At 46.7% G+C, this 14,586-nt stretch overlaps 1 protein-coding gene across 1 annotated transcript; it reads right to left on the bottom strand.

Moving 5' to 3' along the window:
• Positions 1-3,400: 3,400 nt before the first annotated feature.
• TRIM31 (tripartite motif containing 31) lies at positions 3,401-14,338 on the bottom strand. The gene is made up of 8 exons (XM_058553877.1): positions 13,922-14,338; positions 13,161-13,256; positions 12,130-12,360; positions 10,144-10,166; positions 9,470-9,585; positions 7,524-7,598; positions 5,589-5,741; positions 3,401-4,472 (listed from the first exon to the last, which is right to left on the bottom strand). Exons 1-8 carry the CDS (start codon positions 14,336-14,338, stop codon positions 3,949-3,951), a joined length of 1,635 nt encoding a protein of 544 aa, XP_058409860.1. The 3' UTR covers positions 3,401-3,948.
• Positions 14,339-14,586: the final 248 nt, after the last annotated feature.

Below are 14,586 nucleotides of genomic sequence, written 5' to 3'. Positions count from 1 at the left end.
TCCCCAGCCGTCACCTAACAGGCAGGTGAGGGCTGCTTATGTAATCGGCGGCTCCTCGTGGCCGACCGGAGGAACCGGACCAGGGAGCCGGGCCAGGGCTGACTGCGCCCTTCTGGAATCTGCGCTGGGGGCGTTGGCTCACCCCGGCGGATACCGGGACCCGCCCTCCCGCTGCGGAGACACGCGCGCAGCAGCCTGGCGGTCGTCCGGGGACTCCCCACGCCTGCTGTAAACTTGCCACTTGCCAACTGGACCAGGGAGGCTGTAAATGCCCGGGAAGGCCGCCCCCATTCGCCTATTCCGCCCCCTGCCTGGTTGAAAGGAGTCGAAGAGGCAGGAACACATGTTAATCTTGAACTCTGGCGCAAATCCTGGGTCTTGCTCTCCGTAGGTCATTTTGTCATCCTGTTGGCTCTGCGTTCCAAAGCCTCTCACCCCTTTTACTTTTGCGGGATCACTCTGGAAGCAGGGGAAGTCCTTTTCTGAGTTTAACTTTAATCCCTTACATGGCAAAACTATAAACGATGAAGATTTTTGTTGCAGTTGGTAGGGGAGGAGGGTTGGAGAGGAGGATGCATCTGGTCCTGAGGTTAATTTTGTTTTCTGAATATGAGGAAGTAGAAAGGCAGACTGTTTTGTTTTTGAGAGGGAAACTACATCCACTCCCACTCCAGGCTAAACCAATCTTTGGTGAGAATCAAAATCTTTGTGAAAGGATGTCTGGGTTCTGAGTCAGATTCACTCCCAGATATTGACTGTGGGAGGCCACACTTAGGTGATGTCTTTAACAATTTTTTTGTGTGTCAACTTTTTTATTACGGAAAATTTCAAACATACATAATGAACTCTTGTCACCCATCACCTCCTTCAACAGTGATCAACTCATGATCAATTTTGTTTCATCAATTACCTCCTACTCATCCTCCCCCTTTTCCCACTGTTATTTTTAAGCAAATCCCAGACATCATATTTCATTGGTAAAATCTTTAGTATGCCAAAAGCTCCCTTTAAAAAAGTACAATGACCACATCTTACAAATGCACAATTCTTTAATATAAATGTAAAGTCAATGTTCAAATTTGTCTCATATTTTAAAAAATAAGATTACAATTAATTTGTTCAAACGAGGATGCAAGCTAGTCCACCACTGCATTTGGTTGAAATGTCCTTTTCTTTTAATCTATAGGCTCCATTTTTCCCTTTTTTTCTGGCAATTTATCTGATGAAGAAAACTGGTCCTTTGTCCTGTGAATTTTCCCAAACTGGGATTTGCGGACTGTGTCTCTGCCGTGTTGTTAGAGTGATTCTGATAAGTCCGGAAACCTGATGGGTTTCAGGTCTGTTATTTTTGGTAGGTATACATCAAGTTGTTACTTTCTGTTGCATTACACTGGGAGGCACATAATGTTGGGTTGTCTCTCTTTTTATGATTAAAAAGGATTTAGGATTGATCAGTGGGCTGAGGTGTTGTCAGCTTGATCTGTCATTATAAGATTCCCCGTCAGCTTTTTGCATAATATTTCTAGCAGCTGTTGATGATTATTGCCTAAGCTCATTATTTCATTAGGTATTACAAAAAAGTGATATTCTTTCATCCTTTCTTCATTTATCAGCTGGAGTTTGTAATAAAGAACTGTTCCTCAACCATTTGGTTATCCTAGATATGTCTGTACAAGAATGGTAGCATAAATACTGAGTCTTTCTCTTTATTTTGCCAGTTTTCAGAAAGTTGAGGGGCCGGTCCCGCAGCTTAGCAGTTAAGTGTGCACGCTCCGCTGCTGGCGGCCCAGGCCGTGATCCCGGGCACGCACTGATGCACCGCTCCTCCGGCCATGCTGAGGCCGCATCCCACATACAGCAACTAGAAGGATGTGCAACTATGACATACACCTATCTACTGGGGCTTTGGGGAGAAAAAGGAGGAGGACTAGCAGTAGATGTTAGCGCAGGGCTGGTCTTCCTCAGCAAAAAGAGGAGGATTGGCATGGATGTTAGCTCAGGGCTGATCTTCCTCATAAAAAAATAAATAAAAAAAGTTGAGTGGGTTCCAAGCATCCTCCAAAAGTGACCAATGAGTTTAGTGTTTAATTATTATAATGAACTGATGGGGTTTTTACATATTTGATTGTTTCAATCAATTGCAGTTATTATCCTTATTGATGCTAAAAGTATCCCATCTTTGACCCTTCAAGTTGGCTCTTGAGTCATTTTTGATGTGACTCCAGCAGCTTTCTCACAGTCTGGTGTGACAAGATGTTCCAGAGTCATCTTGTGTATTTCTTCTCCCAGACCTAGAATTAGCCAGTTCTCCAAGGAGCCATTTTCTTTTCAGTGGGCAATAATATTTAGAGACCACCCTCTGGGTGTAAGCAGTGCCCACTCAGTGCATCCAGTTAGGCCATTATTATTAGGTCTTTGTAAACAGAGCTAAGAAATACATTTTATCCTTTTTTAAGAGAAAATACATTATGAGTTTATACTGATTTTCCAATTCACATTTGGAATTATGCTTTTATTCCTCTTCTTTTATGTCATATACATAAGAGAAAATTTAATCTTTTCTTTTAGGTTGAAAATCTTGGGTTCCTAGTAACAGTAACATAATTACGTATTTGCTTTATCCTACATATATGTATATGCACACATATAAATAATAGATTCAGAATAACAACAATAAAATTATTATTACCAAGATGATAACTGAAAAATTTGTTTTACTTGCAATTTGTTTTGTCATTAGTATTTATCCCAGTAAGTATATACAGTCAAATAACTGCATTTTATTTTTTTAAATTTTATTTATTTATTTTTTCCCCCAAAGCCCCAGTAGACAGTTGTATGTTGTAGCTGCACATCCTTCCAATTGCTGTATGTGGGACCCGGCCTCAGCATGGCCAGAAAAGCGCTGCGCCCATGCGCGCCCGGGATCCGGGCCCCAGGCCGCCAGTATCAGAGCGCGCGCACTTAACCGCTAAGCCACAGGGCCGGCCCGAATAACTATATTTTAAAGTCACGTAAAATAACTCTTCTCTGAGTGTTTAAGCTGCCAACTACATACACAGTTAGATTCATTTTGTCTTGTTTTAACTTAATTTTGTTTTATAATGATGTAAAACATTTACATGGTTCCAAAGACTAATTTCTATCCCTTACATCTGAGTTTCCTTTCCCCCCATAGGTAACCGTTTTGGTTAGGTTTTGGTTTATCCTTCCACCTACAAAAATAAATACAAGCAAACAAATATGTATATTTACATTCCCCTTTTCTTAGGCAAAATGTAGCATACTATGTGTACTGTTCCTCACCTTATTTTTTTCACTCAACGATATATCCTGGAGGTCATCCTATAATAAGTCATAGACAGTCCTCATTTGCAAACTGGATAGAATGAAGGCATGGGGGTGGGCGTGGTTGAGTCTCCAGGAGAGAGAACATCCAGCGTCACATTTTTCAGATCCCCAGAAAGGAAGAGGTCCAGATGGGCCAAGGCCACATCCAGGATCGCAGAGCTTTGGAAAATGAAGTGGAGGAGAAGAAAGGGGCAGAACGGGGTCAGTTGTCCAGTCTCTGGTCTCTGCATCTCAACCAGGATGCAGCTGGATGCGGCTTTCTCATCGCATCGTTTTCAACCATCACCTGTTGGTTTACATTTGGCTTGTTTTCAGTTTAGTCCTACTACAAACAGTGCTGCAGTGAATAGCCTTGTGCAGAGTCTTTTCATGCATTTGAGGCTTTCTTTCGACCTAGGCATATTGAGGGGAGGCGGACTGAGAGAAAGAAGGAAAATTTAAAGCGGGGTCAGAGACATCAGGCCTGGACCAAGAAGCCGGAAGACTAGAACCCTCCTAAAGGGCTCCTGGAAGCCTAACTTCAACTCTACCAGCTGCAGCACATCCCCAAGTGAGGGGGTATCGGGAGAAGATAGAGAGGAAGGCAAAGGAACAACTCTAGGGATTCAGGGTGATCTGGGTGCCGGGAAACAGGAGCCGGAAAAAGGGGAAGATCTGCCCCGGGAAGGAGGTGTGGAAGGTGTAGATGTGTTTGCTCGTGGTGGCGTCGTAGAAGACGACCTCCCCGCACTCGTGATCCACGCGGACGCCTACTTTCGTTGGACGAACCGTGAGATCCTCCCTGGCTCCGGTCTCGGTGAGCGCCTGGCACTCGGAGCCCGCGATGCGCAGCGCCCAGAAGCCGGTCAAGGGCCCCACCACCAAGAAGCCTCTCCGGGGTACTAGCTCCGAGGCCACGCCCACCAGGCAGGCCCCGCCCTCTGGCCCTCGGAGCTCCGCCTCCCAGGCCTGGCGCCCGGAGGAGAGGCCGGGCGAGGCCAGAACGCAGCAGAACGGGAAAAAGCACGCAGGGTCGGCGGGCTCAGCCGAGTTCTGAGGAATGAAGTCCAGTGTCACTGTCTTCAGATCCTGGGAAATGACGAGGTCTGGGTGGGCCGAGGCCTCATCCAGGGTCAGGGGGGCTGCGGGAAAATGAGGAGGAGAAAGAGGAGCCACCCTGGGTCAACTCGTCCAGCCACCCACCTCTGAGCTCCCCTTGGGTGAAGCTAAGGGAGGCTTTCTCTTCCACGTCACAGCCCTCCTTGTCCCCAGAGAAGTCCAAGCCTCCCTCCTGCTCCTTGAAGTTAATCCCTAAATTTCACCATATGCTGCTCTGTGGGTGCAGAGCAGAAGTCTCCACTGGTGGTAGGGGGTGTCATTTCAATACCCAAAGCTGAGACTATCTCCTCTTCCCCGTTTCCTGTGGTCCCTGATTCTCATATCTAAAACACACTTTGGGGCTAATATAAGAGATGTCGAGGCTCAGACTTTCTGAGCTCGAGTTAATTTTCTAAAGTGGAGCCCCTCAAAGATAAGGATGAATGAAGAGTTGGAATACAGAAGGAGGAAGAGTCAGCTCCCACCCCACCACTCACGCACACTTCCAATTGGATTTGGACTTTGAGTCATTGTTTATCAAGGTTAGAAGGGCCCCATCCACCCTCTACAATGGTTTGAGTAGCGGTGGTTCCAGTCTCTGCTAACGATTTAGGAATGGGGACCTCATTCTATCTCCTGATTTGTTATCTAGTCTCATACTCTCTTACTGCAATATTATTTAATTTTCCTTTGCTGGATGTGGAAGGTTGAGAGAGATGGAGGATGTGGGAACGTGGGGAAGAGGAGAGAGCGGTCAGGTTCATGGGGATGGGTTAAACGGATTGTGACCCAAGCGGGCCTTACTCCTCTCTAGACCCCACCCCTAGCTGAACAGCTGCCTGGGTAAGTAGTTAAAAAAAAAAAAGAAAAAAGGAAAACAAAAGAAAAAAAAGGTGGAACAGAGAGTCAGCTATGGGGACTTCCTTTATCCACCAGGGGGCACCACAGCCAAAGCAATCAGGAGCAGCCAAGCGTGGGGCGGGGGCGCTGGGCGTCTGCGGTCGTCTTTTCCTCTTTTTATTGAACACCCGCATCCTTTCTCCAAGTCTTCAACACCACCACCACCGCCATTCTCAGTAGTCTGGGCCTCTCCCCCACGTTCCGCTTCCTCAGCCCGACTCCACTCAGTCAGGGACTCTTGACCGCACTCGGCTACTCACTCAGCGCCACCTTGCGCTCCTCAGTCCGCTCAGCGCCAGGGCTCCTCGGGTTCTCAGAGCGGGCTTGGTTTAGGAGAAACCCAGCAAATGAGGCCCTGCTTCGGCGTTGGAGCAATGCTGGAGGGGTGGCTTTCCCAGCCAAGGCGGCCTCCGCTAGGGGGTGGAATGGAGTTGCGGCGCGGGGATTTGGTGGCGCTGGTTTAGTTATTCTGTTGCCTTGGAGGGAGAAGGAAAGGAGAAAAGAGAGGTCAGTGGGAGCAAAGCAGCAATAATCCTCCACTGCCAGAAAGTGCTGCTGAGCTCTAGACACAGCAGGAGTGACAAAGGTTAGACTCAAGAAAGTACGCCTGAACAAGGTAGGAGTAAGTTCATCAGGAGGTGGGCGTATTATTGCCTGAGGGAGGTGTAATTTGGGAAGGAGTAGAGGAGATGGATGAGAAGCCCTCTGTCCCCACCTGCCATGTCTGCCCACGCCATCTTAGCATCTGAAGTCTTCAAGAACTGTAGATTCCACAGCTCTTCCTCCCTGTCTCCCAACCCCCAGTCCCTCTTATAGTCTCTCTAATTCCCTCTCTCTGCTCTGTCCCTATTCCCCTCCATCTCAGGCTAGAACTGAGAGAAGTCGCTCGTTTCCACCTAGCTGTCGTCAGGGAGGACCATCTGGTACGTTAGGAAGTTCTGTCTGCAGTCTGGTCTCCCCGCTTCCCCTGCAGGGTCAGGTCAGTGCATTCCTGTTTGTGCTTTGGGTGGATAGAGCATTCTGACCCCCTGTAGACTTGGAGGTCCCCTCACTACACCACAGGAAGCCTCCAAGGTTCAGGGGCAGAATTCCTACCTGGTGAGGGTGACTCAGGCTCCGAGGTGCTGTTCGTTTTACCAGTACTTTTCTCTAACGGAGAATATAATGAAAACCCTAGGAATCGGGGAGAGAAAACCAATTTTGGTCTTGATCACCAGAAGCTGCAAATTAAAAACAAACACCGACACCCTGACACCAAACAATAAGAACAACAGTCAGTGGTTCTCAGTGAGGACCCTTTGCACCCATGGAGAAGAGTAGAAACTTGTGGATTGTCTCGGTGACAGCAGGAGGGGGGTTCTGGCCTATAGTGCTTCGTGGGGCCTGGAATGTGAAACATTCAAGAGGGCACAAGGCAGGGAACACAACGGAGACTTATCCTCTGCCAATGCCAATAACTCCTCTCGTGGAGAAACACTGGTGAAATAGAATCCCTAAATCCTGCTCTCTGGCGTTGCAATGCATTATAGTTTCCAGCTTCTGCAAAATGAGTTCTAATTCAGTTTCTTCCACTTCATAGTCACATGACCTGAGTGACTTACCTCACCTCCCTGGAGTTTCGGAGACCTCACTTATCTGTAAATTGCAGACAATAACACCCACCTTGGAGGATAGTTGTGGCATTTTGAACTATCAGATGTGGGGTGCTTAGCACACAGTGTGTCTTTAAGAAATGATACTTCTAGTGTTACCATCTCAGGTGGTGGAACCATCTCTGATGACTTTGGTATAGGCTGTTGTTACAGTGGGTCTCCATCCCCCCAGCTGTCCTGACCTCGCACCCAGGAGGGCTTACCTAGAAACCCGGCATGTGGTGGGGGGAGCTAATAGTACAGAGACTGAGTTGCTTCCACCTCCTCCTTGTCCCACCTTTTCCTCACTTACTCTGAGGAATGAAGAAATAAATTTACAATTTCTATTACTTTTGATACCTCTAAATTTTGAGATTAGTCACTGTTTTGTGAGTTACCTGAGTTTAAAATAATAAAACATCTCCATATGCCTGTTCTTCTCAATCAGCTGAGGGATGGGTATTCACTGTATTTGGCTTTCATGTAATCATCGAGACAGAGTTCTTCCCCTTTGCTTTTCTCAGTTTTCCCACATGGCAGGAGAAACTATCAGTCCCTACTTACAGCTCGTTCTGTTGTTTTCGTTCATGCCTTTGAGAAATTTGCTTTTATCTTTCTTCCTATCAGCCTGGATGTTGTCTGTGGGGAGAGAATGGAATGAGATGGAGAGAGTCCAGAGAGGCTGAGCAAGGAACCCAGGACCGCAAAGCAGGGCACTGATGCGAAATGCCTTGGAGAAGTGGGAGCTGGATTTGTCTCTCATGTTCTTAGTGGACCAAGAAGGTATAAATCACTGAGAGATTCCCTTTCTGCTTCCCTGAAGTGGCTATCTAGCATGGCACTGTCCAGTAGACATATAATCTGAGCCACAAATATCATTTTAAGTTTTCTAGTCATCACATTAACAAAAAGTGAAAAGAAACGGGTAAAATTAATTTTAATGATATATTGTTATTTCAACATGTAGTAGAAGAAACTATTGCTATATTTTACATTCTGTTTTCCTGCTAAAGTCTTGTGAAATTTATGTGTGTTCTTCATTGACAGCACTCTTGAATTTAGACTATTAAACTATAAGGTGGGGCCCCCGGGTGGGGGCTTTCTCTGGGGCTCTGCCCCTTTCTAGTGCCTGACTGCTCCAGGAGTCCTGAGAGCCACCAGCCTGGCCATGGGGAACACTCAGTGACCCTCTTATGAGGGGTCCACATACCTAGAGCCAGAGCAGAGGAAACATTGCTGGGAGCACAGTGCCTACAAGGCCCTTCAGGCTCCAGCCACCCCCACCTCCACCCCTGGGTTCCCAGACCCCTTTGTCCCCCAACTGGGAGTGATAATCCTCAGACTAGGGGACTATGGAGATGGGATCAGTGTGATGAGCAGATTCTCCAGCACCTACTCCACTTGTGCTTTAATAGGGCCGGGTGTGAGTTGGGGGACCATGTTTGTGTGTATGTGAGGGAGACAAAACAGACCATGCCCAGCTCCACCATAAGCTTTGCCTTTGAAGCCCCTCCCCCACTCCCAATTCCATGCTGAAGTGGACGGGGCAGGGGGCCCTTCATTGAAATTCTAAACTGGAACTAAACTATTTTAAACTTGGAGTGACTATAAAGTTGCTGGATCTGGTGAGATTACACCCAGTGGGATAGGAGAGCTGGACAAAGCAGAGCAGTTACTGGGGGAAAGAAAAGCTCAAACAACAGAACTAAGAACAAAGCCAAACACTGTTCCCTGTTTGCGCCTGGCGAGTGGAGATTCCTGGCTGAATGGGTAGGGTCCTTGGGGCGTTGCCCTGGCCCTCCTTTTCCATAGGCACATGGCAGGTGTATGTGTGTGTGGTGGGGGTGTCTTGTGATATTTCTAGGAAGAAAACTCCATCCAGTTGTCTTTACTCCTGGCTTAGACAAGCACAGCCCTCCCAGTGAAGGGGGATTCCTTACAAATACCGAATCTTCTTCCTAGTTGCAAACCTAGACAAGTTTTTGAAAGATATCTGATGGAACATCCCAAGTCATCCACTTCTGTTCTTACTTATTTCTGTTTCCTGTAAGGCTGGAAGAGGGACTTCCCCAGAATGTCATTGACTTTGAATCTATGTTCAGGAATAGACAGCGCTCCAGTGTGCACCAGAGCAGTAACAGCCACTTGCTGGAGATCACACAGTCCCTGCCTGAGGGCCCTGGGTAGGCAGGGCCCTGCCTTCTGTCTGGTCCACCGGACAACTGAGCACCAACTTCCTGACAGCCACTGCCCTAGGCAAGGGGGCCCCTTGTGGCTCTCACAGGAGTCAGGGAGGCAGACAAATGACATATGATTAAGATAGGGTGTAAGAAATGCCTGAAAGGAAGCACAGTGATGCATGGGAAGTGCTCAGCAGAGAGCTTGGCATTTGAGAGGCCCTGTGATTATGATTGGCATGTAGGCGAAGTTACAGTCCAGTTACCATGGGGTGATGGGGGAAGACTCTTCTAGAGGGCGGTGAATGGAGAAGGAGACAGCTTTTTCCTTACCTTTGAATCTCTTCAGGCTCTCTGTGAGGGAGTCGTGTCTTGATTGTGCTTCACTGAGTTTTTTCTCCAGGACCAGAGGAACAGGGGTTAGGCTCAGATAGGGAAACCCGTCACTCCTAGGAAGATATGGCTAAGCTGGATGGTGAGCTCAGAGGATGGGATGCAGGGGAGGAAAGCTGTGACAAGGAGATGGTGTCCTGAGGGTGAGGGGGAAGTCAGGGGGTAGTGAGCTGGGAGTTGGGAGGTCAGGGCTAGGGATATGGGGCCAGGGTGAGGTGGGGCACAGGGAGAGATGGAAATGAAGATGGAAGATGAAGCCAGAGAGAAGGAGAGAAGAGAAAGAGGAGAGGAGGAAGGGGCAGGGAGATGGAGTAGGTGACCCAGGAGCCATCCAGTTGAACAAGGTGGCATGCAGGAGGGTCAAGGAAAGAGGAGAATCCATGCTGAAGAAACAGGAACCTGAAGAAAACAGCTCTTCTCTTTAGCAACCAACCTACCTGCTAATATGCTCAGCTTAGGCCTTTCCTACCTGCAGCCTAAGTATTTGACTGCAAAGTTAGACAGAATGTATGGGAATTTGTGAGGGAGGAATGTTGAATGTGTTTGAGTATATGTTGAACATTGTAGGATGAGTGAATCAGTAGGCAAAGTGCATTTGGGATGGCCCATCATACCTGTACAGGACAGTTTTGACGTCCTAGAAGAGAAAGAGAAACAGCACAACCTTAGCACCTGGCTGTTTTACAGGAGCCAAGGAGGAAGTGCAGACTCTGCTGGGTGTGGGCAGAGCAGGTGGAGTGAGGACACCTCCAAGCCACCTTCTCTCTTCCCACTCCCCATAAAGACTCCTCCAAGAACTGTCTGATATGCCAGTGGGCAGGAAAATGATTGGACCTCACGAGGAACTGAGGGGAAGTCGGAGTGAGATTCTGGAGATGAGTTTTGTCTCTGGGACTAAACCAGAGACAGGAGAGGGAGGGCAGGAGAAGGGCTGGAATAGCTTAACATGATCTTTCTTGAAAGAAAGAAATGGATTCCTGAATTGGTGGGAGTGTTAGTGCTGCTTAAATAGCTATGATAGATATACAGTCACAGGTTAGCATAAGTTAGCATAAGGGAAGCCATCTTGTAGAATGGAATCATGTTGGAACTATAAATAACCCTGATCCACAAGGCACCCCTTTGTTGAGTCTGCAATGCTTTAGTTTACACGTAGCCTGGATAAGTCCACACCTGCTTGTGAGCAATATGCATGCTCTGCTACTTTCTCAGCCTTAGCTTACACATAAACCTCCTTATTGTGATAAGACAGTAACTTTTTGTTCTTTAAGTTTTCCCAGGAATGTAATGACCTTCAGAAAGGAGCCCCTATGCTGGTATCCATCGCCAGTGACAAGAAAAAGGGATGATCCGGCGTGTCGAGGACTACAACACCAGATGGTCACATTCCGAACCCCACCACCCCCTTTCAGCCCATTTACCCTATATAACTGTTTCAAAAGTTTGTAGTTTTAAGATGGTTCTTTATGGACCCTAGTCCGCCATCTTCCCCCTTGCTAGCAAGCTGTAATAATAATAAAAGGCCCTTTTTCTCCTACCACCTTGTCTCTGGACTATTGGCTTGTCTTTGCGGTGAGTAGAGGACCCGTATTTGGCGGTGACAGGAGCAGGAGATGAATTCGGGGCGATCTCAGCTTATTTTGCTCATCAGCTAGACCCGCACTGTCCAATATGGTAGCCACCAGCCACACATGGCTACTGAACACTTGAAATGCGGCGAGTATTATAAGGAACTGAATTTTTAATTTTATTGAATTTTCACTAATCCAAACTTAAATTTAAAAACTGAAGCAGTGTAAGTACTTTTTCCATTAAACACAGCTATGTTGATTTGGTAGGACTGCATTTTACTTCAACCATTGAAAATTTAGCATCCAAGTGGAGGTCTGCTGACATGTAAAATATAACAGGTTTCAAAGACTCAGTATAAAAAAGAAGAAAAAAACCGAGATCATAAAATGTTTCATTAATATTTTTAAAATATTGGTCAACAGGTTGAAACGATATTTTGGATATATTAAAATATTTTATTAAAATTAATTTTACCTGTTTCTTATCTTTTTAATGTGGCTACTAGAAAAAATTTTAAATTACATATATGGCTTGCGATATAATTCTAAATTACATATATGGTTCACATTATATTTCTTTTTTTCTTTTTTTTTTTTTTGTGAGGAAGATTGGCCCTGAGCTAACATCTGCCAATCCTCCTCTTTTTGCTGAGGAAGACTGGCCGTGGGCTAACATCCATGTCCATCTTCCTCCACTTTATATGGGCCGCCGCCACAGCATGGCTTGCCAAGCGGTGCCTCGGTGTGCACCGGGATCCAAACCGGCGGACCCAGGCGGCCGCAGCGGAGTGCGCACACTTAACAGCTTGCGCCACCGGGCCGGCCCTATATTTCTAAATTATATACATGGTGTGCGTTATACTTCAAAATTACACATGTGGCTCACGTTATATTTCTGTTGGACAGCACTGGGCTAGGGGTAGGAGGCTAGGGGCAATCTCAGGTATTCTGTCAGGTGGTCGGAGCTCTGACCTGTCACTAGAGATGGGCTGCTGCCTTTTTGCAACTCAGCCCCCAAAGGATTCTTACCCGAAGCAGCTGGCTGGGCGCCAAGTGCTGCTTGGCCTTGAGAGAATCAATAAACTTCCTGAGAGAGTTCAGCTGTGCCTCGGCAGAAGTGATGTAGAGTTTCTTGCCCTTCTCCCCCTCCTGACTCAGCCAGTTTAGCCGTGACAGGAGGAAATTCTCCTCTTCCTTTAGGACCTGACGAAGCTGCTTGAATTCTGTGATGATCTTTTGCTTTTCAAGTTCTGCCTGGGCCTGGGGGCAAGGAAAATGGACACTCAGAAGATGAGAGGATGGTTCAAAGATCCTTCTAGCCCATTTTATTTAATTTTCCAATTTTATTAAGTTTATATCGAGTACCAATACAGAACAATGTGCTGTGGCAGACAGAGAGGAAAGGACAGGTGAGGAGAACTTACTATGTGCTCAGTTTTAGTTTTGGGTTATTTATTTATGATTTATCATTTTTGCCTTCAAGGACCTAAGTATCTAATACTTAATACCTAAGTATTTAATACATTTCCAGAAGGATTTTCAGTTTATAATCTTTCACATAGATTTTTCCTTTGACACCACAAAAAGATAGGTGAAGATATTGGGTGGGTTTGCAATGTCTTCATTTTCTGACTGGGGAATCAATCTCTAGTTAGTAAGGGACTATGAGGGGCAGAGCTAAGTTTTCAAACTGGTATTTCTGATTCTAATACCAGGGCTGGTTTTCCTTACACTACCTGTCCCCAGGTGGGGGAGACCAAAGCACCAACCTACACCAGTAACACAAAGCTGGACATGGAAGGTGCTCCTACCACACGGCAAGCCAAGAGCTGTAGTGGAGGGGAAGGCATGAACACACCCCTGACCCACGATGCCACCATCCTTTCCATCCCTCTCGGTCTGCCCCTCCTATACTCCATCCTGCTCTGGGCCTCTGTTTCTTTGTTATGGGTCTCTTTCTGAGTGGTCAGTGTAATAAGAGGTTCTAGAAGCTTTTGCAGAGATGTTTCTGGCTTCCAAGCTCATGGGTCAGAGAGACCCACACCTGAGGTTTTTCTTACCATGAAGACGTTGATCTTCTGTTCACCTTGTTCTTTCAGTTGTACTATCATCTTCTCCTTTTGCTGTAGGACCTCGACCTTTGATTGAAGCTGCCCCTATGGAGAGAGAGTTGCTTTGGCAAGCTGTGCCTAGAGTTCTCCCAGCCTCATAACACTGTCCTGATCTCTCAGGATGGGGGGTGAGGCTCATCAGGGTGAGTCCTGGTGTAATCATTATTAAAGCCCCCTCTGCTCTTCAATCTAGGGAGTGGGGGCATGATGGAGGAGGGAGAAATCTGGAGCCTAAGTGACCTACAAGCGAGGAATGTTGCATAAATTATAACTAATAAATCACGACTAATATTTGGGTGGTGTTTTGGGATTATCAAGGAACTCCCACAAACTTTCCCTCATTTGTGATACAGCAACTCTTAACAGGTACATTCTGTTTGCCCATTTGAAAGGTGAGGCACCCGAGGCTGAGAGAGGTAAAGTGATTCCTTGAGGGGTAATACAGTGAACTCAGGAGTCTGAATTTGAGCCCAAACCTTCTGACTCAAAATTCCATGTTCTTTCCATTCTTCATTATGCCTTGATTTCAACAGGCAGCAGTTCTCCAAACTCAGGCCTTTGAACCCACTGTGCCTGACCTTGAACTGCCTACTCAAGTGCAAGGAGGGGGCCAATGAGGAGCCAACCCAGAGGGAGGAGGTAACAGTTTTCAAGTCCTCACTGAACTCATGATCTGATGCAGGGACAGGGAAGGGACCCCCAATGCCTACCTGATAACTCTGGGCAGCTTCTTCTATCAAAGTTATGTTGTGCAATTTGTGGTTCTTGGATTCACGACACACCATGCAGAGGAACTTCCCATCGTGCTCACAGAAGTAGTGGAACTTCTCCCCGTGTCTCAGACATCTCAGCTCTTCCCTTTCTGGCTGTGTCTCAGAGGGATCCATAGCTTGGATTTTTTCCACCAGATTCATCAACAGCCAGTTGGGCCTGAACATGTCCCTCCTCACAAGTTTGTTGCAGAAGGGACATTTGAGAACGTTGTCTGATGCTTTCCCACTCTGGCTGATGCATCTGAGGCAGAAATTGTGCCCACAGTCAATGGTGACAGGGTCCTGCAGAACATCAATGCAGATGGGGCAGATCACTTCCTCCTTCAGTTTATCGGTAATCTGTTGACTGGCCATGATGGGGCAGAGGGCTGCTTCAGGTCTGTAGAAAGTCTAGAAGTCTTCTGCGGACACTGGTTCTAGGAAGGGAGAAGGAAACAGAGGAGGTGGAGGTCAAAGATTCTACCAAGTAGAGAAGCAGGAAGGGAGGAAAATAAGAGAGAGAGAAAATAAATGAATAATAGAAAAGGGTAAAAATTAGAATGTAGAGACTATTATAAAGAGAGGAAAACAGATGGGCAATCCTACCTCACTACCTCTTGAGA

The sequence above is a fragment of the Diceros bicornis genome, chromosome 14 (assembly GCF_020826845.1).
Source record: "Diceros bicornis minor isolate mBicDic1 chromosome 14, mDicBic1.mat.cur, whole genome shotgun sequence".
Lineage (NCBI taxonomy): Eukaryota > Metazoa > Chordata > Mammalia > Perissodactyla > Rhinocerotidae > Diceros > Diceros bicornis.
Note: the sequence above shows the minus strand (reverse complement) of the source record. Positions and strands in the feature narration are given on the sequence as shown.